The 19,384-nt window shown below is 38.6% G+C and overlaps 2 protein-coding genes across 6 annotated transcripts in view; both read left to right on the top strand.

The window, feature by feature from the left end:
- The window catches only part of FAM135A (family with sequence similarity 135 member A), a 75,003-nt gene extending 65,320 nt beyond the window's left edge, over nt 1-9,683 (top strand). For all 5 annotated transcript variants that reach the window (XM_050893811.1, XM_050893815.1, XM_050893812.1 and 2 more), the window contains 2 exons: nt 7,264-7,377; nt 8,126-9,683. In XM_050893811.1, the coding sequence (XP_050749768.1) occupies nt 7,264-7,377; nt 8,126-8,331 (320 nt within the window). In that variant the 3' untranslated portion in view covers nt 8,332-9,683. The remainder of the gene's footprint in view (nt 1-7,263; nt 7,378-8,125) is intronic.
- Nucleotides 9,684-13,383: 3,700 nt separating this feature from the next.
- SDHAF4 (succinate dehydrogenase complex assembly factor 4) lies at nt 13,384-19,157 on the top strand. The gene is made up of 3 exons (XM_050894854.1): nt 13,384-13,423; nt 16,028-16,180; nt 18,883-19,157. Exons 1-3 carry the CDS (start codon nt 13,384-13,386, stop codon nt 18,990-18,992), a joined length of 303 nt encoding a protein of 100 aa, XP_050750811.1. The 3' UTR covers nt 18,993-19,157.
- The last annotated feature ends 227 nt before the right edge of the window (nt 19,158-19,384 follow it).

Genomic DNA, 19,384 nt, shown 5'->3' with positions numbered 1-19,384 from the left:
AAAATCTGACCTTACTTGCTTATAAGGAACAAAAGGTAATAGGATTATTTATTCAAAATGAAGAGAGTTCAAGTTTATGCTGTTTCTTGAATTTTAAGTTACTTTAAGGACTGGTTGGCATATGTTGGCAGTTGAGGTATTTATACCATCTTTAACCCAGTGAAAAATTTAGTTTTCTGATGTTGCTTCTTCATAATGATAATGTTTAGGATTATGTTCTTGACAATAATCTCCTTGAAATCTGCTTGTCATGTCTTCAGCAGCAGCAATCTGTCTGATAATTTCTGGGGGTCTTGGAGATGATTGTTAATTTCATACTGTGACAAGAAATTACACCAGGTTGCCAGCTATGAGTACATGTGTTCAATACAAACACAATTGTAGTTGCACAGATGAAAAAATACATGAAAATTTCTGCATTATGTGTAAATAGTGTTTCATGTTGTAGTATTATGGTTTCAACAAAAAATAAGAGTTTAATTTTTTGAAATTTACTTGATAAGTCGATCTTTAGACACAAAAATAAAAAATATATAGTCCTCTATTTTCTAATTGCTTGGCTTTTAGGTGTTAGTATGGTCTATCCACTTAGTGGAAATGAGTACTTTTTGTAACTTAACAGTTGACATTTTCCATAAAACTTAACAAAATGGTAATTATGCAGACCTGTCCTTAAATGGATAACTGGGAATGAGTTAAGTATTATTTGAAACCAGTGCGTTGTGCAGCATAGCACCATGTAGGGATTCAGTGACAAGTTCTGGAATTTGCACAGCTCCTGATTTCTGTTTCTACTTAATCTATTAGTTATGCTTAAATATTTTCTACAAGCGATAACTGCACCTTCATGTTTACCTTCTAACATCAAATTTAAAAATCAGCTAGCTTATGAAATGCCAACTGATTTTTTGGCACATCACCAAAATAATAATAATCAGAAGTTTTTTCTTTTAAGCAATTAAGGAAGGGTATGTATTTGATCAGTGTATTCAAATACATAATTGATTCCAGTTGGAGCACATTGTGATTTTTGTCTGCGGAAGCGGAAAGGCAGTAGCTCCAGTGAAACTGAAGATCCTTTGAGGTGTAACTTGTGCACTGTCCCAAGCACTTCTCCCAGCTTCTCTAATTCACTTTGTTTTGTGCAAGGTAAACAAGAGAAGCTGCTCTTTTTTTTTTTTCTTCTTCAATTAGAATATTTGTTTCTTACCTCATTTACATTTTATTCTCAGCTAGTTACATTTATCATAAAAAATTAACATATTCCAGGGATTCCAGGAAAATAAACTGTAAATTCTTGATTTGTAGTCATCGCCACTCAACAAATCTTCACTTTCTTGTTCGTGGTACTTCAGATGGTTGTTTTTGATGGGTTCAGAGACCCTGCCTTATATGTTAAGAAATTAGCAGTGAGCAAACAGTTTCATTTATATGTAGGCTGGTTTTGATGTTCTGATCGTCTAAGAAAAATGTCAGTGACATGTAACATTTGGCTTTAGTTTGGTTTCAGACAAGACTTTTGTGTGTAAATACCTTGTTTAGAATGCCAATACACTGGTCAGTACAAGTATTAAAAACAAAGAGTCCAGTTCCATCAGTTGGTCTTTGCCTGCAGAAACTTGAGCTTGTCAGTCACCTGAAACAGCATTAACTGAACAGTGTGGAGGTAGATCCCAATTTGATATAAATTGTGATTGATCACTTGCAATTAAGGACTGGGTGAGCAGACTGACTCCAAAACTTTGGACAGAACTTGTTCTCCTATGATGAATAATGATGTGTGTCAGAAGCATGGCTTGCTGAGACTGGCTTCCATAAAGCAAACCTCAGAATGCTGTTTTCTGTCCCAGTTACGAATTGTTTGCTCACTGGCGGGAGTGCTTCCTGCAACAAACTTTGGACCTGCAAGTTTTTCTACCTCAGCTGTAGTTCTGAACTGTTTTTAAATCCCATTTCTCAGCCATAGAATATGCCCACATTAGCACTCGGGAATGCTTTCAGAAGCAAATCTCTTCATGATCCCTGTTTACTTCAGAACACAATGAATGAGCTTTAGCAGCCAATGCACGTTGCATCCACAGGACCAGACTAGAGCTAGTCCAAAGTAAACTCTCCTGAAAATGGGCATTATGATGGATGAGGGATTCTTAATACCAATGTGTTTGCTCTACAGCTCTGTTCCTCTTACACCACAGAGTTCACAAATGTGACTGTACAGCCATAGTCTCTTCCAGGATGTTTTTGTACTTACGTAGGTAGGCTTAGATTCATATGTCTTAGTACTTCCATAGGTCTTGATTAGCAGAATTCTGATGTGCTTGTTTATTGCCTTATCTCCCCCCTTTAAAAATGTGCATTTTCCTAATCTCTGAAAGGAAGAAAAGACGTTTGTTTTGGTTTTTGTTTACGTCCATGTTAACAACAGATCAGCAGTGAATAAGCATGGTTGACATGTTTTCTTCTTTGAGATGTCTGTTATGTACAGGGTGTCAGCTTAGCTTACTTGGTGCTGTCTGGCTTTGTGGAGGGAAAAAGCATTTCAGCTCTTGACTTGAGGGAGTGCCTGTTTATAACTTGTGATGAAGATGAGACTAGAATTGAAATAGCATCCCTATGGGTAGCATGGCATGGAGACTAACCTGATCAGCTCTGGTAAGAGGAAGGACTTCCCAGCCCTTGGTAGCTCTGTTCCAACAATGTTGGAAGAATCTGGTAGGTTTTATAGCATCTGGAGCCAAGTTCTTTAAAGTAAAATCTTCAAGGGAGAGTTTGAGCTGACATGAAACTCTTGAGTTGATGTAAATCTAGCTCCCTAATCAGTCTTCTTGTGGTACTGCAGCTGAAAGTCTGAGCTTCCTTGCATCTGTATCATGGCATCTTAATCTGAGACTTCAGTTGACTCAGATCTCAATGCTTGAATTTTTGGGGCATGATTCTAGCTCTGTGTATCATATGTTAACTTGAGAAAGCAGTGTGGAAGACCAGCTGCAGGAGATGGCTGCCTTCCAAGGCATAATTTGTGAAGTCCCTATTTCCAGACTGCATTTATGGCAAAGCTTCCAGATCCCTATTTCCAAACAAGTATGTAAATGGACAGAATTGTAGAAGACGTTGGGAGTATTGTACCTGGACAAAACTGAGACGTTTCCTTCAAGTCAAAACAACCAGGTATGACCCTGAGCTACCTGATCTGACATCAAAGTAGGCCCTGCTTTGAGCAAGTGGGTAGGATCAGATGATCTCCAAAGGTCCCTTCCAACATAAATTGCTCTATTCTAGGATTCTGTGATTAGTATATTCCTAAGGAAAATGGCAGCTTACTAATGGAATCAGATTGTTGTACTTTTTTTTTTTTTTAAATAAGCTTATTGTAAGTGTTTGATTTGATTATGCTCAAGAACTCTGTGGTATCCACAGTGAATATTGTCCATTGCAAATAACTGAAGCCTTGTTTTGAATTAATTAAAGGGCAGTGGTATGGAATTTTGTCATCCTTTTTGTCATACAAGTCTCAGAGAATACCAGCAGCCCATTGTACCAATGGCTCCATCTCCCATTCCCTACTTGGATGTTGGCTATAGCTAGAGGACAGACTTAACGTCTGATTCTGGTGCCTGAACGTATATAAAAATGTAATCCTCTGTGATTGCAGTTAGTTATGAGTTACCAGGTCTCTATACCTGCTGTTCCAGACAGATTTTTCCACTTGACATATTATTTGGAAAAATTGTTCATGAATTTATAGATATCATTAATTCAATAATGACTAGTGCTGCTATTCAGAATTCACTGATGGACATGAATGGCATAATGGTTGAATGATAGAAAATGTGCTCTCTGTGTATCCTTAAATTCACTTTGACTGAGTTTGAAGTTCTATTAGGTGATAAGGTTCATCATACAAATTTGGAAAGCCCATTAAAAGTTCGTTACGACAGGAAAGAACATTCTGTTATATGGGACAAAGCTTGTTATTTCAGCAGTGATCTTTCACTTGGATTGTTCTTTCCCAAGCTGTCTCAAATCCTGTTGAAAAATACAGTCAATACTTTCTAGTTAATGACAACCTCAGTGGTTTTTATAGTACTCTGCAAAAATGTGTTATCTATTCAGTAGATTATGTGATGTCATGAGTTCAAATGTATTTTGTTCTGATAGAATTAGGTTTTAATCTTCCAGCATTTTTGCCTAATTACAACAGTCTGGAAATCTTGGCCTAATGAAATTTTGGGGTTGGTTTCTTAATTCAGCAGCTGAAAATTTTGCTGCACAAGAGAAAAATGATTCATTAATTACTTAGAATAATTTTTAAGTTTGGGATTTTTTTTTTTAATACTTAACAGTATGCGTGACAGATCTTGTATTATGTGTGGCATGGGAAAATAAAGATGTGGATTATAGGAATTAACTGAGCTGTATTGTTCACAACTTATTCCTGAATTTTTAATTTAATTAAAGGCAGAATATATTTAAAGTCTAGGAAGTAAGTGAAAGAACAACATGTAAAGATGACTGGTGGGCCAGTTTTTACTGCTACATAAATGAAAGATTGTGATAAGTTGCTTCTTTGTCCACAAGTACACTTAATTCAGGCACAGTTTAGCACTGCACACTTCCATATTAGAGATCATTCCACGCCTATGTCCTGAGTAGTCCCATAGCCTGTCTGGAGACCAGAAAGGATGCTGTTGAACACCATGCACTTCCTTCTCATTAACAAATGGTTTGAGTTATCTCATGTTGTAGAAATCCAAGGGGTTGCTGGGCTCTGTACATTTGTGTACACCATTTTGACTCCTCTTTTTCCCATCCATATAGTCGTATGTGGTCTATATATATAACACATGAACCATGTCAGAATAAACAACTTCAAGACATAAGACTTGGACTTTTTTCTTCAAAATAGGCACAAAGAGCCGTCCGAAGAAAAACCACCCAAGAACAGTGAAGCAATAAAATTCATGCATATGAAATACTCTATCTGCCTTCTTTGCTCCTACTGAAGAGCTCCCTCAAACAGTTTTTCGTAATGAAAGATTCCTGATATTTATCATGCCTAAAATGAAGGGAAGCCCAAGGCATTATTTTTATGAACCAGAATATAAAGCATAAAAATGAGTCGCTGTGACCAAAAGGGGATGCCTAATTTATTAGACTATGATGCTCTAAGCCTGTTTTTTGGAGGGTTTTTTTGGTTTGTATTATATTGCACATGAGGATGAAGAGAGTCTATGTAAGTGTTGATTGATGTAGACTGATGTTCCTCTAAAGATTCCTCAGGATATCTCTTCCTTCTTCAGGTTGATTAAAAGATCTAGGCAGTCCACTTCTTTGTACCTTCTACGTGAATGCTAATGGATATTTCTCTAGGGAAAGCGCGTATCAAAAAAGCTTAGTACAAGATAGACAGACTCCCAAGGAATTTACAAAACTATTACAGATTAGCCTGCAGAGAATTCCTATCCTTGATTTATTGCAAATGCATTCCTTTCAACTCAGTACAAAGTTTTGGAACTGGCATCTGCATCTTCGTGTAAGGTTTGCTGCAGTAATTTTTCATCGGATGTCAAATAAAAGACTCCAGTGATTTAGCGGATCTTTTGAGACAGTGTTGTTTTTCAGTGGGCACAGACCAAAAAAAAAAAAAAAACCAAACAGATTTCCTATTTGAAGAACACTGGAACCAGGATCTAGTTTGGATGCATTTTCTGTATGTTTTTATAGATTTACAGAATTTTTTTTTTTTTTTTCAATTTTCTGTGAAATCTGGGAAGATACATTTACTTTTTCACATGCTAAAGTTGTTCAGCATTGTTTCTGTAACTGACTTGGTTTGGAGATGTAGTCTTCATCACATGGAGTGTACACAATATTGAAAATTAGGAAACAACCTCTGAAAAAATGAAAGGTTTTTCACTTTGGGCTCCATTGACGGCTTTAGGAACAGATATGTATTAATACTTAGTATATATTCAGTCTGAACAAAACAGGGAAAGTAGAATCCAGAACTTTGTTCTGGCAGTATAGCTTCTGAAAAGCAGATAGCAAATAATTTCTTTTTCCTACACAATCAGATCTCTTTTTTTTTAATGAAAGAAAAGTTTGATTTGTGGAGGTTGACGCAGAAAATGTTTGCTGCCGATTCCAAGAAGCACGTTTGAAGAATGACTTTATTTGCAGTATTTCTATAATTCTCAGAATGGACTAAGTACATTTTGTAAATTAAAAACTAACAGTTACAGGATCTGACCATTATTCTCTAGAAATTAAAAGTGAGGCTAATAGCACCGGTGCAAAACTCATTAGCATCGGTGTAGAGTTGGATCAAATCTACCAATGATCAATGTAAGCACCTAACACTTAGGAGATTCCCAGAGAGCCACTCAGGCTACTTTTCAGTATAGCTTACCTTTATATACACCTGAAGTGTTTGAGCATTTTCTGGTTTTGCCTAACAGTTGCCTTTGTATTTAACTGTAGATGGCGATGATATTCAGAAGGGGCTGTTCTAAGGCAAAGGCAACCTATTTTCCTAAAATGCTCCATTGTATTTGGCCTAAAGCAGATGGGCAGCACCAGAAATCTGCTGAAGCTTTTTAGAGAACACAATTAAATGTCTTAAGGACTGTAACTCCATCATTAGTGGGAGTTCCTACCTTTGCATCATCTTACTATTAGAGTGCTTGTCCAGGAAGTAAGAAGTCAGGGTTTAATTATAAAGGTTTAATTCTATTTGGGGAGTTGTCTTGGGTGGACCCTGCACCTGTGCTCGAGCTGGCCAAACCTTACAGTGAGGCAGTGCCTAATAGAGGCACCTGCAGTAGGTGGGCTATATCGTGGACTTGTTGATGCTAGGCGTTAATCCTGGTGTAGCTAGGCTGTTGACTGAAACATCAGTGAAGACAAGGCACCATCCATCTTCAGGTTTCTTTAAGCATTGAGGAGGCTTTACTCCATTTTGTCAGCCAGAAACCGACAACGTTATTCCTAAGAAGCAAGACGAAGATTTGAAGCATACTCTGTTTAAATGGGAAACATCACAATTGGGTCACGCCTGTATGTATTAAAATACATACAGAGGGAAGGCCAGTACCCAGCATCTCGTTATTCTGCAGCACTACCTATTGTAATTGATTTGTCTGCCTTTTTGTGCAAGATCTTGTAATAAATTTGTGCCAGTTTTCAGTTGTAAAATGTTTAATTATTCTGCAGCAATTGTGAAGGGATTCATTATAATAGATGCCTTTTTCTCTTTTCCTGTAGGTCTTCATTACTTCAAAAACATTGTGTTAGTAGGCTCTCTGCAGGATCGTTATGTTCCTTACCACTCCGCTCGCATTGAGATGTGTAAAACAGCTTTAAAGGATAAACAATCAGGTAATAAATACCCTGCAAAATAAACAGACCACTCAGGTTAAACCTCATAGGTCTCAGATTCATACCATTTAATTTTGAGTGCTTCACTGAGGCACCTCTATTATGTGTTTAGACACTCTGGGCTTGCTTTGTAGTAACGGAGAGAGGAAATCCATGTGGGAGCTGAATTGCTTTCTCGACCTGTCCTGTTCTATTACATGCAGAAGGAGATGAGACTGAATAAATCGCTAGCTTATAGACTTTGCTGAAAGTTAAGTGGGGTGAACACAGCCCCTGGTGTGTTACTCCATGAATAGGGAGGACAAATAGCTTTGATTTTTGAGGACATCAAGCTGTAGCATTGAGCATGTGGGCTGTATTTAGTTGAGGCTTAATACTAGCACTGAAAGAAAAGGTAGTTTTCCCATTTTCAGTGACAACTGGTTGTTGTATTTACTGTTGAGACATCCTAGCACAGTTGCATTCTAGCATTATATATTGACAAATAAATACCTTTTACATAGTGTAGTAAATTAATACTGATGAGCACATACTGACTATAAATGTACAAATACTAAAATGCATAGCTTAAAATTATTTTTCCAATATTTCTGGGGAAATTAAACTTCCTGTATATCTTAACAGAACAACAGCATAACACATATCATTACCTCTCTCATTCTGGAATGTATTCATTTTGAGTTCAAGGTCAAAGAACTATATTTGTTTCTGGTGATTCACACAGTACAACTTTTCTTTTCCTCTACAGGACCAATTTATGCTGAAATGATCCAGAACCTGCTTCTGCCAGTTCTTCAAAATAAGGAATGTAATTTGGTTCGTTATAATGTAATTAATGCATTACCCAATACAGCAGATTCTCTCATAGGGAGAGCTGCACACATTGCTGTTCTTGATTCAGAAATATTTTTAGAAAAATTCTTTCTTGTTGCTGCCCTAAAATATTTTCAGTAGAGAAGAGCATTGTAAGAGACTTGGTTATTACCTCATTAACAGATGAATCAAATAACGTGTGGTATTAAAGTATAGCTGCAGCTGTATTTTAAGAGATATTTATACTTTTTATATGGAAGATAATTTATATCATCCACACTTAGGGCTTTTTAACATCAACTTTACTTTCTAGGTAATGTGGCTGTGCAATATTTTTTTATTTTTTCTTTTTACTTTTCTATTACTTTTTCTTAATTTTGGGTACCTAATTATTTGGAGATTAAAGCACAGTGCGTACTTTTGGTTGGTTTATTACTGGCTCTTAAGACTACAGAAGTCAATGTTACTTGGCTACATTTTACAAGAGGCTTTAGATGCCAAAATAAATTGGATTTTAAAACTCTAATAAGGTCTTACATGTTCAGTTGTCGTATTTTAGCACTGTAGGAAGTTTAACTGGAAACACAATGAGCTGCTAAAATACTGGATATTTGAAAATGACTATATCTGTGGGTCTCGCAAAGACCGTTACCGACTTGTCTGTTCTACAGCTTAACGGTTTTCTACAAAATCATTATCATCATTGTTAAATATGTTATGCCTGTGGGAATATATTTTCTACTGATCTCAAAAACACGTTAGTTTACATGCTCAATTTTATTACTGGAACTTTAGTTTTCAGAAGCAAATGGCAACTAAGGATTTTTGAATGTTTAATGATAGCTGCCTTCAAATAATTGAGGTTTTGCAAACTGTATTAAAATTGCTCCTTACTCTGTCAGTTCTTCAGATGAACATGGACAGTTTTACATGGACTTCCTTGTATGTACGTAAAATAAGTAAATGTTATAAATTTCTGCAATACTTTTATGAATTTAAGCAATTTTTAAATATTGTTAAAATGTTTTATTGACTACAAAGTATTGTAAATATAAATCAATACATCTTCAAATGGGACAATATTGTAAACTTTACCTGTTTAGTGATACAGATAAAATGTTTTTGATATACAGGAATGTTAAAGGTCTATTGACTTTCTACTGGTGCTGAATAGCATTAAGTTTGGTTTCTCCTTCCTTCCCTTTTCTCTGTTTCAAACAATAATTCACTAAAGGTGGGGAGAAAAGAGTTACATGTGCGTTCACTAATTGTAATGAACATTTTTTTGAAAAATATAAATTTGTTGTATAATGCATGTTTATTTTTAGCATTGTGTTATTGCATCTGGTGTTAATAAAATGAACAAATGACTCTAATGGAAGCAATTAAAGAAACTGAAATGTTCTGCTAATTACCAAAATTCTGGGGAGGCTTTTTTGTATATAATTAATAATTTTGTATTATTTGAAATTAATATAGCAATAATAGTTTATAATGAAGTGATTTTGCATTTGATATGGTTTGTTCTATAATACAGTCTTTGTAATATATAATTTTTTTTTCTATATTGCTTACAAGATGCTCCAGTGAGCATCTACAGTTTGGCAACGTACACACTTAAAAGAGTATTTTATTAGAGTTGTGTTAGGCAAATCCTTACGCACAAAGATATCTTAAATACATTCCCACTATAACAATGTTTACTTTTATTAATAATTTTTTAGTATAATGGTGCTACTAAGTTCTAAGTATTTAAATTATGTTCTGACATCTCAACTGTCTTTTGTTTAACAGTATTATAGTAGTTGGCTAGTGGCTAAATTTTGAGTATCAGTTTAGGGAGCTAGATCTAGAAAATTTTCCTTGATTTACAATAAGGAAGTCGAACTACTCTTAGTACATAAGTATTCAGATGTTTCTGTCACTATTGAAAAATGTCTGTCTTTCTGCATCTCTCTGGAAATCCGAAAGTATAAAGCATGCTTTTGTGATTAGCAAAGCAGAAATATCCTGGCAGAAATAGCCACTTCCTTTTTTTTATAATAGATCCCATCCATTTAAGGATGCTTGAATTTGGTTTGTTCTTTGAGGAAAACGGATGGTGCAGGAAATCATCGGATATTTGCATGTAAGTTTATCAAGGAGCAGGGCAAACTAAGAGAACATTAAATTCGTTTTCTCTCCCCTAGTTTGTATTGCCCAGTGCAGTCCATATGTGGTCTGGTCGCCCTCTCAGTACTGTAGCTTTTGTGGGGGCTGTTTGACATCTCGAAGTCCCAAAGGAGTGTGCCGCAAGACAGTAGTGAGTGGCATGATGACCCCAACATGTCCTTGAAGCATATGAAGTTCATATTTGCACTTACAGACTGTATGGTACACTTGCAGTTGCTTGCTGAACAACACATGCAATCTTGGATGTTCTGGACAACTGCGCTTGTGTTGCAAAGGCATACTCCCCCTACTCCTGCACATTTCTGCCTTCTATTTACTAGATAGAAATATGGACTCTTACATACATAATTCAATGTCATCTGATGCAGTAGCAGCTATAAAGTGCTCATCTCACCCCTCTTCTGTTTGAATCAGGGCTTCATCTTCCTGTAGTGATAGTGACCTCTCCTTTATGCAGGTATCCTACAGCTGCTTGAAAGAGAATTATGCTGCTTAGAGAATGAAAGATAAAAATTAAGGTCTTAACGTTCTTTTAGAAAGCTGCCAGTCTCGTTTCCCTGAAGGCAGTAGGCTGCTACTGTTATTTCACAAAGCGCCCAGCGATATTATGAGGCAGTCACTGCATAAAGTGAGATGGTGTCTGAACTTTTGTTTGCATGTAGTGTATATAAATTCATTGGTTTGTGTTGGATTCTTCCATCAAAATTAAACTTTCTGATCCTGTAGATCGAGAAATTGCTACTAATTTGGAAAAAGAGCTCATGTTCTACTGTGGAAACCACCAGGCTTTGCAGCAGAGCCAAGAGATTTCACGTAGATGGAAAACTTACTCTGTAACCACAGAACACGCTTCATTCCAAGCCAGTCTTATTTGCACAGCCCTGCCCAGGTGTGGTGGTCAGATAACCAAGCTTCTTGACATGGTCAGAGAGGAAGAGGGGGCATTTAGGCAGAATCATCGGCATGCTCGCTGCCTGGGGCAGTGCTGGCTGTGGTACTTTCCAGATAGCCCCCCCCCATGGCCAGCTTACATTCGGCTCATCTGAATTGAGCTGCTGCAGAGTTTGTGCTAGCTCCAAGTCTTTTATTGCCCACTTTCTAGAACAGCAAAGCAATATACAGTATTGTTTGAGTCCTCGCAAGGCAAGCTGCGGTGTAAGACATAAATGATCGGTAATAGAAGGAGGAAAACAAAAAAAGAAAACATTGCATTTAATCACAAAGTGGAAAATGTGCTACATTTGTATTTGCCAATGTTCAGATTTATTACCTCGTCAGCCACAAGATCTAGAAATACATAATTCAGGAGTTAAAAGTGAATTTTGCATTTTTACAGCAATACAATAAATGAAGACTAGAAAAAAAATGTTTTGAAGACCTCAGCTTATTTTTAGGTGGAAGAACAGTTCCTAATTAATCTTACATTGCTATTTCATCACTGCCATTTGAGATTGCACATAAGCATGATTTTTCATGGATTGTGTTAAGCTGTTTAGGGACAGAGCTTACTATTGGTATCTGCAGACAGCTTGGTATGAGTATTTTTTAAGGTAAGGATTTCATGATAGTTTTTACTGTACTGAGCACATGCATGATATGTTCTTGAACTTGGCATAGATCTGGGTATTTTTTCTTGCTGCTTTTAGGCAGAAGAGCATTTTTTCTGCATGAGCCACTAATATTCCTCTTTATTCTCTCTGATTTAGAGGCCCAGCATCTTGCTGTTAGAATAAAGAAAAGGGTTTCCCATTATTTTCGGTCTCTAATGTCCAATTAACCATGTTATAAAAAGCTGATTGAGAAAATGTCACACATAAGGCAGTCCGTTAAATTTAATCACTTTCAGTGTGTAGGCATTGCCAGACGTAGTGCAATAAACTCAACAGAGCGTTGCTGCTGTTAATTTTCCAAGGAGATTTACCTTCTTAAACTCTTCAGATGTGAACACAAAATGCTATTTCAGACTCCGATCTCCAAGAACGGCTGAGTGAAGTTATCTCCTACAGTTTAGTATCTGTGGACAGAGCGTTTTGAATTCTGTTTTATGGAAGAACAAAGTTAGCTGGAGAAGTTTGAAGAGTGGCAAAAAGCAATTGTGCCCAAAAAGCAATGTTGCCATTGTCAAAACATTAACTAGAGCTCCTCCCCATGAGCCCGGGTGTTACTTATCCCAGAGTTAGGTTTATACTGAGAGAGAGTAGAGAGTGTTAAAAGCGCCTTCACTGGGTAAACTGGGAAACTGAAAAGATGTGGTCTGAAGTCCTCTGGTTCAGCACTTGGGTTTGGTTGCTCAGTTTCTTGCTGCTTTCTTCCTGGGAGGGTGAATAATGCCTGTTTGAGTGCAGAAAAGGCACCAGCTGGGGTATAGGACTGAGAGAGATAAAGTTTATGATTAAATTAATAAAATAATTACCGTATTTAAATAATTTTCTGGTAACTTTGAAGTTATATAGCCTTCAGTTTGTAAGGACAAACACCGGGTCTGTACATCACTGTGGCATCAGCCTAAATTCTTTCATGTCCCAAGTAGCCTTTGTGTATTATTTCAACAATTTTTTTCATTATTTAAAAAAAAAAAGCGGGGCTGCACTACACATTGGGGGGAAGAGGGGTCCTTTCAGCGGTAAACACTGCATGGAAGAGACGAAGACACCTTTGCTCCAGGTTTGGGGGGGGAGGAAGAGGGGAGTTATAGCTTATTTCTCGAGCACCTCCAAGAGCCCGGAGGTGCCTTCATCCAGAACTTGGCTTCCAAGGGGCCGTTCACCTCCGTTCACCGGAGACAGAGAGCAGCGCGGGGGGAACAGAGTTGTTTTTAACGCCGGTGGAAGCTGCGCTGCCCGAAGCCGCCGCCCTGACTAGAACCGCGTTTCCCACCGCTCCCCCTCGGGGGCGGGCAGGCGGGGGCGAGCCCCGCCCCCGCCTGCCCGCCCGCTCCCGCCTGGGAGCCGTCGCCGTTTGCGCATGCGCGGTACGCCTGAGCTGCTTCCCCGCCCGCCGCGGTCCTGGCTCGGCGCGGCCATGGCTCTGCGGCTGCTGTGCGGCGCGCCGAGGGCGGCGAGTAAGAGGCGGGCGGAGGGCGGGAGGGGCCTGGCTTTGCCGCTGAGGGGCTTCCCAGCCTCTCCTCCCCTTCCTCACGTCAGGGGAGTTATGAGCGAGGGAGAGAAGGGCGGTTACCGGCAGGGACTGCCGGCTTTGGGGTTGCTGAAGGGTGCCTAAGATGGCGGCGGGTGATGGGGGCCGTGTGCGACCCGCGGTGTGACCCCCGCCTCTTCAGCCCACGGCGTCTGTTAGGGGCGGTGGGGTGCCGCAGCTTTTGCCCCGCCCCCCTCCCCCCCTTTCTCTACAGGTTTCCTGCCTTTTTTTTTTCCCCTGTAGATATTAATATCCTCCCCTGTATTGCAAACCTACTGCTATCAGGCCTCACTGTCGGTTCCAGAGTTTTTCTTTCCCTGTCGTTGCTTCGAACTTTTAAACGGTAGTAAAATATTAAGCCGTGGTTTAATACTTGTAGAATAGCTGGAGGGAACTTACTGTGACCTTGGAAGTTATTGGTCTGTGTCCTATGTATGAGGAAATTCAGGTGATTTGTTCATGGAGAAACCTAGGCTGGAGGACAAATAAAGTAGCCTGCATAACAGTGTGTGTCCCACATGCATGCTCAGCTTAGGCTGTTCTGTAGGGCTGCAGGTCAGGCCACGTCCTTCTCCATCAACAGCTGTGATTCTGTTGATATAATATTCCTGAAACAGACCAGTACAGAATATGTTAATAGAAGAGCTGGAAAAAAAAATTGCTAAGTGCTTGTGGCCCCTCCTAGGCTCTGTTTGGCCGTTAGGTTCATGACAAGATTTGGCTGATGTTCCTATCCCCTGAGCATCCCTATGAGTGCCCAGCTCCCACTGCATGAATGGCTTTGTTATGGTAAATCGCGGTCTGTGGGCCACTTCAAAAGACTGGATATTGCAGATGTTGGCTGTGCAGCAACTTTAAAGACTTGGGGTTTTCAACTTCTTTTCAAATTCAGCTATATAATGAATAAATTGAATGGCTTTGTGACTGCCCATAGTCAAAGATCAATTTGTAGAATGTGGTTTACTGATGAAGTTGATTGTTCATCGCATCTTTTTCAAAGGTACTTAATGTTGAACTTCTATCACCTCTGTGTCAAGAAGAATATATTTTGGTCAACAATATCAAGTATTGCAAATAGGAAAATGGATTTTGCCTCTTCTGACTGAGATAATCCGTTTCATATCAGTACCTTAAGCTGACTTTTATTTGAACTTGGGCTAGAATATCAGCTTTAATTAAATTTTCTAGCTAGCTTCTCATTCAGCTTGCTGAAGAATGACAAGATACTTGGCAGGAGTAGAAAGATCAGATGTTTGCACAAGGATTAGATTCCTCACTGTTGATAGTCCATTATGTCATACTTAAAGCAAAAAAAAAAAAAAAATTATTCCTTTGGGGCATTGGCAACAGTTGACAGGCATAATATAGTTTATGTGACTGTAGGGTTTAATCTTAAGGCTGTGGTATTTTAAGATGAATGAATATGCTGATTCTGGGAATACAGGTGGATTGTTAGTTGGTGTATCTATAGGTGAGTCAAATCCACACTGCTTGAAAAGGTTTCCTGATATGATCTCTTCAGCAAGGTAGAATAATAGTTCTTTCAAGTACTTTGCACCCAGGCTGGTACAGGGAGGATTTCTGTTTGAATCTTCCTTCTTAAGAAAAGTCAGAGCTGCTTTAGGCACGTGTCTGTAGCTAAAATATTTTTAGAGGGTAGTTTATGCTTACTGTGGACATTTGGCTTTTTAACCAAATGCAGAAATATCAAGTCATTTTGAGAGATTTTCATAAGTAATTTTTGACTTGTTTATGACTCTTGAATTATTTATGACTTATGATACCTGTGCACCTCCAGTTTTATACTTCTTGAAAGAACTCTAGGTATGCACATTAATAGGCTTTCTCCTACATTTACGTTAAAAAAATGTTAGTAGGACTTTAAAGGAAAAAAGTTTATGCTTTTAATTAAAGCATTTGCATGCAGTCATATAATTGAACTTCAATGTGCCCAAAGTTTGTCCTGCTTTTGACTACCAGCTGAATTATTTTACCATCATAAGGGAAGCCCAACTATTCTGTACCAACATTCTGGAAAACCTGTTACTAAGGGAACAACGTTTTATTTTTTTAAAACTTTCCTTTGGGAAACCAGAAGCTTTTTCTGACTCAAGCTACTGGAAATGAGCCAAGACCTGGAAATCAGTAGGCTTCTTGGGGGAGGTTAGGACTTCTCCAGGAAAACAGAATGTACTGGTCTATGCTAGCATAATTACTATTTAGAGTCTAAAATACAAGAAGATAACAGTGAAGGTAAGTTCAAGCAGTTTAAAATACACTGTTTATGTGAACTGAGTTATACAACTAACACAGCTTTGCCTGCATATGTTTCTAGGGCCAAAAATAATTATCTGTGCTGATTTCTTAGGTGTTCGTGAGTTGAATGTTAAACTAATATTTGGAGTTTGTTTTCCTCTCCTCCGCTCCCTAGTTTCTGAAGTGAGAGTTTTTCAGAGGTGCTCTGAACATCATAGAGCTACTCAGTATTAAACTCTCACATTTATGCTACATGTGTCCATTTGTTTGATAGAGTCATCACTGCTTTGCAGCTCTCTGAGGAGCACCAGCTCCAAGACAGGAGGAAGATCTGAACCTGCTAAGCAATCGCTTAAGAAACCGAAGTTACCACTAGGTCGATTTGATGAACCAGAGGAGTCCAGTATAGAGAGGGAACCCCTGGAAAGTAAGTCATGTTTTACAAAATTGAAAGCCATCTTTTAAAGGCAGGACCCTGAGATGCAGTGCAAAGGTCAGTTTAAGAAGAGGGTTAGGCATTCAGCACTCTTCAGAATCGCTGTCTAAGCTTAATGGTTCTGAAAAAAAGAGAGAGGCAGGGCAGTGGGCACAAGTTGCAGCAAATGGTGTATGAGGGAAAAAGTCTTCAGAACAAGGGTAGTCAAACATTGTAACAAGTCACCCAGAGAATCTGTGATCCCTTTCCTCTTGGAGGTACTCATGTTTGCCTGGATGTCCTGACCTAATACCAGCCTTGCTTTGAGCAGGGTTGGGGCCAGATGTCTGCGAAAGGTACCTTCTACCATGAACGGCTGCATGATTCTGAGAAATGTAGCTGGTATTGGTCTATTATAGTATAGCTATAAATGGTGGTAGTAAACTCATGAGGGCACCAGCTACTTTTTATGATCCAAAAAGCCTGTTCTATTTCTTAGTCCACAAAAGATTTCTGATTCATGCTGCATTTTGTGGTCAGTCTTTCTCTTAGTCTTGCAGGTAGTGTTTTGAAAAGCAACAACAAATACTGCGTTTACTGAGCCACTCAGTGGGGTCCAGGGAGACCTAATGAACTGCTATTTGTGTGGCGTTCCAGTGACCTTAGTGGGGCTGCATTTAGAGAACCTGACAAGATTGAGGCACAGATACATCGCTGCTGAAGTCACTAGAAACATACAGGTTTTTTATCAGACAGTAAAAAGACAGAATCTCTTTTTTCCTTCTTTTTAATTGGCCATCTTCCCTTAACTAAACGTGCTAGTCGTGCTTTATCGTATTCACCATAGTGTGATGTTCTGCTGCTGTTTACCAGTAGTGATAACCCATGTTTATCTATTTTGAGGTCTCTAGGACAAACTTTTTAAATATATCAATAGATTACTATGAATATCCAGATGACAAAATGACTGAAAAATTATAGTATCATCTCTGAAATGGTTGCAAGCAATTGCAGATTGTGACTCACTTGAGAACTGACTCAGAGTTGGAGTTACTGTGTAAGCAGCTATTTAATTCTTGTCCTTTTATTCCCAAGAAAATAAATGCCATCACTGCTTTATTTAAAACAAATGCATAATTATTATCTTTTGCTTTTTGCTTAGGTGTTCTAGCTTTAGACCAAGACCCAAGGTTTCTTTTGGCTTTAAATTTAGTTGTACCTGTGTATTTTTTACACGTAACACCAGCAATAGTTTGTTAGAATGCCAACTGCCCGTTGTATTATTAGGAAAAAATGTAAGAGTTTAAGCTGGCTATTTGAATTCCCACTGCTGTGTAGCTATCATGGAGAAATCTTTTGAGCTTCTGCATCCACTGTCAGCACATCAGCAGTGCTTGGATATTGGGATGATGACATGTACAAAATAATATTAGATGCATTTGCGCTCCTTGTACTGTCAGAGGTGCTCAAATACTGACATTTCCTACCCTGATCTGCATGAATTTTTAAACAGGCATCCCAATATGTCATTCTGTATAGCCTGTAGCTACGTGAGTCTCCCTCCATCACTGTCCTTTTCCTCTGCTCTCCAGGATTTCTGTTGTTGTCTTTTCTCATTTTCAACCCTGCTCCTCATTACTTGTGTTGCCCACCAGGGCTGAGTTAGGGATACGATGCGATATATACGCGTATATATGGGAGGCTCTGGAGGGTCAGTGTGGCAAGCGGGTGCGTGGGGTATGGTGAGCTTCAGGGAGCCCTGCAGTCTAGTGCAGGATGAGAAAACACTAGCCTAGGATGGTGCTGTGCCAAAAAGTACCTCGTGGCTTGGCCATGCCTACTGGGATGGCCATTGTGCAGCATGGGTGGCCTGAGTTACTACTCTTCAGAGACCGCCCTGAGTAAGGGAGCACTGAGTAGCATAAGAGCGTTGACTGTGAGGTGCAGAAAGCTCCATGGTGTTCGAGTGGGTGGCATAAGCTCGTAGGGTGCTGGGAATAGAAGAAGCACTGCTGATGTGTAAGCTTAGCGCGTTGCTTACCAGAGGGATCTGAAAGTCCCATTCATACCCCACTTACGAAGAGTCTCCCTCTCCCGAAAGGGCATCACAGTGACTTAGCGAGCTTAGGTTAAGTTTTAGAAGGTAAAAAGTCTAATTTTAGCTATTCAGGATTTTATAGTACCTCCTGTGACTCTGGTATGTAGTCTGGTGTTGATGAATATCAACACGCTATTTCTTGAAAAACATACCAGCATCCATGAAAACATGGTGTTTTAAATACAAGAATAATAGAATCTTGACTAAAATTCAAGCTAAAATTAAAACGTGAGTGCTTAAAATTAGAGACCTAAACAAACACAGAAAGTGACCTGGTGTTTTAGAGGTAGTGAACATATGTACAGTATACCTGAATGACGCAAGTTCTCACTATGAATTCAGGAGAAACTGGTGCTTTAGTGCCTTTGGACATTGAGTTGCTTTTTTATTTGCGTAACTGAATATGATCATATATATTGCCGCCTGTAGTCAAAAAACTGTCTGAAATTACCTTTGTGTGACTCTGGGAAATGTTTAACTCCAGGTTGCTTTTCAAAACAAAAGATAATTGATTTGCTATTTGAAAATGAAACTAAGAGGCAAGCATCGTTGATGGCGACATCTTTATATTTGTCAACATTAGAGGCATTTTAATGAACTTTCCCTGTTGTTTTAGAATTCCCTGATGGAATCAATCCTGCTACAAAAGAGAGGGGTGGACCTAAAGGCCCTGAACCTACACGTTTTGGAGACTGGGAGAGAAAAGGACGTTGTATAGATTTTTAATGTATAAATGTGTCTGTATTGCCACTAAAATATTTCTAGTTGTTGAAAAATATAATATACAGAAAAATCTCACCTGGATTTGTTGTGAAGCTTCTTGTTTCTGTCATGCTTGTGATGAATTTTCTGAGAGATGTTATGTAAATAAATATCATGCTGCAACTCAAATTTTGGAGGTGTTATTTGCTCAATGTACACCTGATCTTTAATGCTATTTACACTGTGCGAGTATAAATGCAAGTATAGCGATGTGAAATTGGTAGTCAGGATCTTACTGAGATATATAAGGGCTTGGATTTCTTTATGTATTTAAACATTTATGTAGTGTCTTAAAAGTGCTGAAAGAGCTTTGCAGTTCATGAACCTAGATACCGTTCATCAAAAGTACAGCCACC

The sequence above is a fragment of the Gymnogyps californianus genome, chromosome 3 (genome assembly GCF_018139145.2).
Source record: "Gymnogyps californianus isolate 813 chromosome 3, ASM1813914v2, whole genome shotgun sequence".
NCBI classification, from domain to species: Eukaryota; Metazoa; Chordata; class Aves; order Accipitriformes; family Cathartidae; genus Gymnogyps; species Gymnogyps californianus.
Note: the sequence above shows the minus strand (reverse complement) of the source record. Positions and strands in the feature narration are given on the sequence as shown.

Excerpts from the sequence above, each read along its gene's own strand:
- SDHAF4 (XM_050894854.1), top strand. The coding sequence starts at position 13,384 with ATGGCTCTGCGGCTGCTGTGCGGCGCGCCGAGGGCGGCGA. Across the intron at positions 13,424-16,027 it reads CGGCGCGCCGAGGGCGGCGA|AGTCATCACTGCTTTGCAGC; the intron begins GTAAGAGGCGGG and ends TTTGTTTGATAG. Across the intron at positions 16,181-18,882 it reads AGAGAGGGAACCCCTGGAAA|AATTCCCTGATGGAATCAAT; the intron begins GTAAGTCATGTT and ends CTGTTGTTTTAG.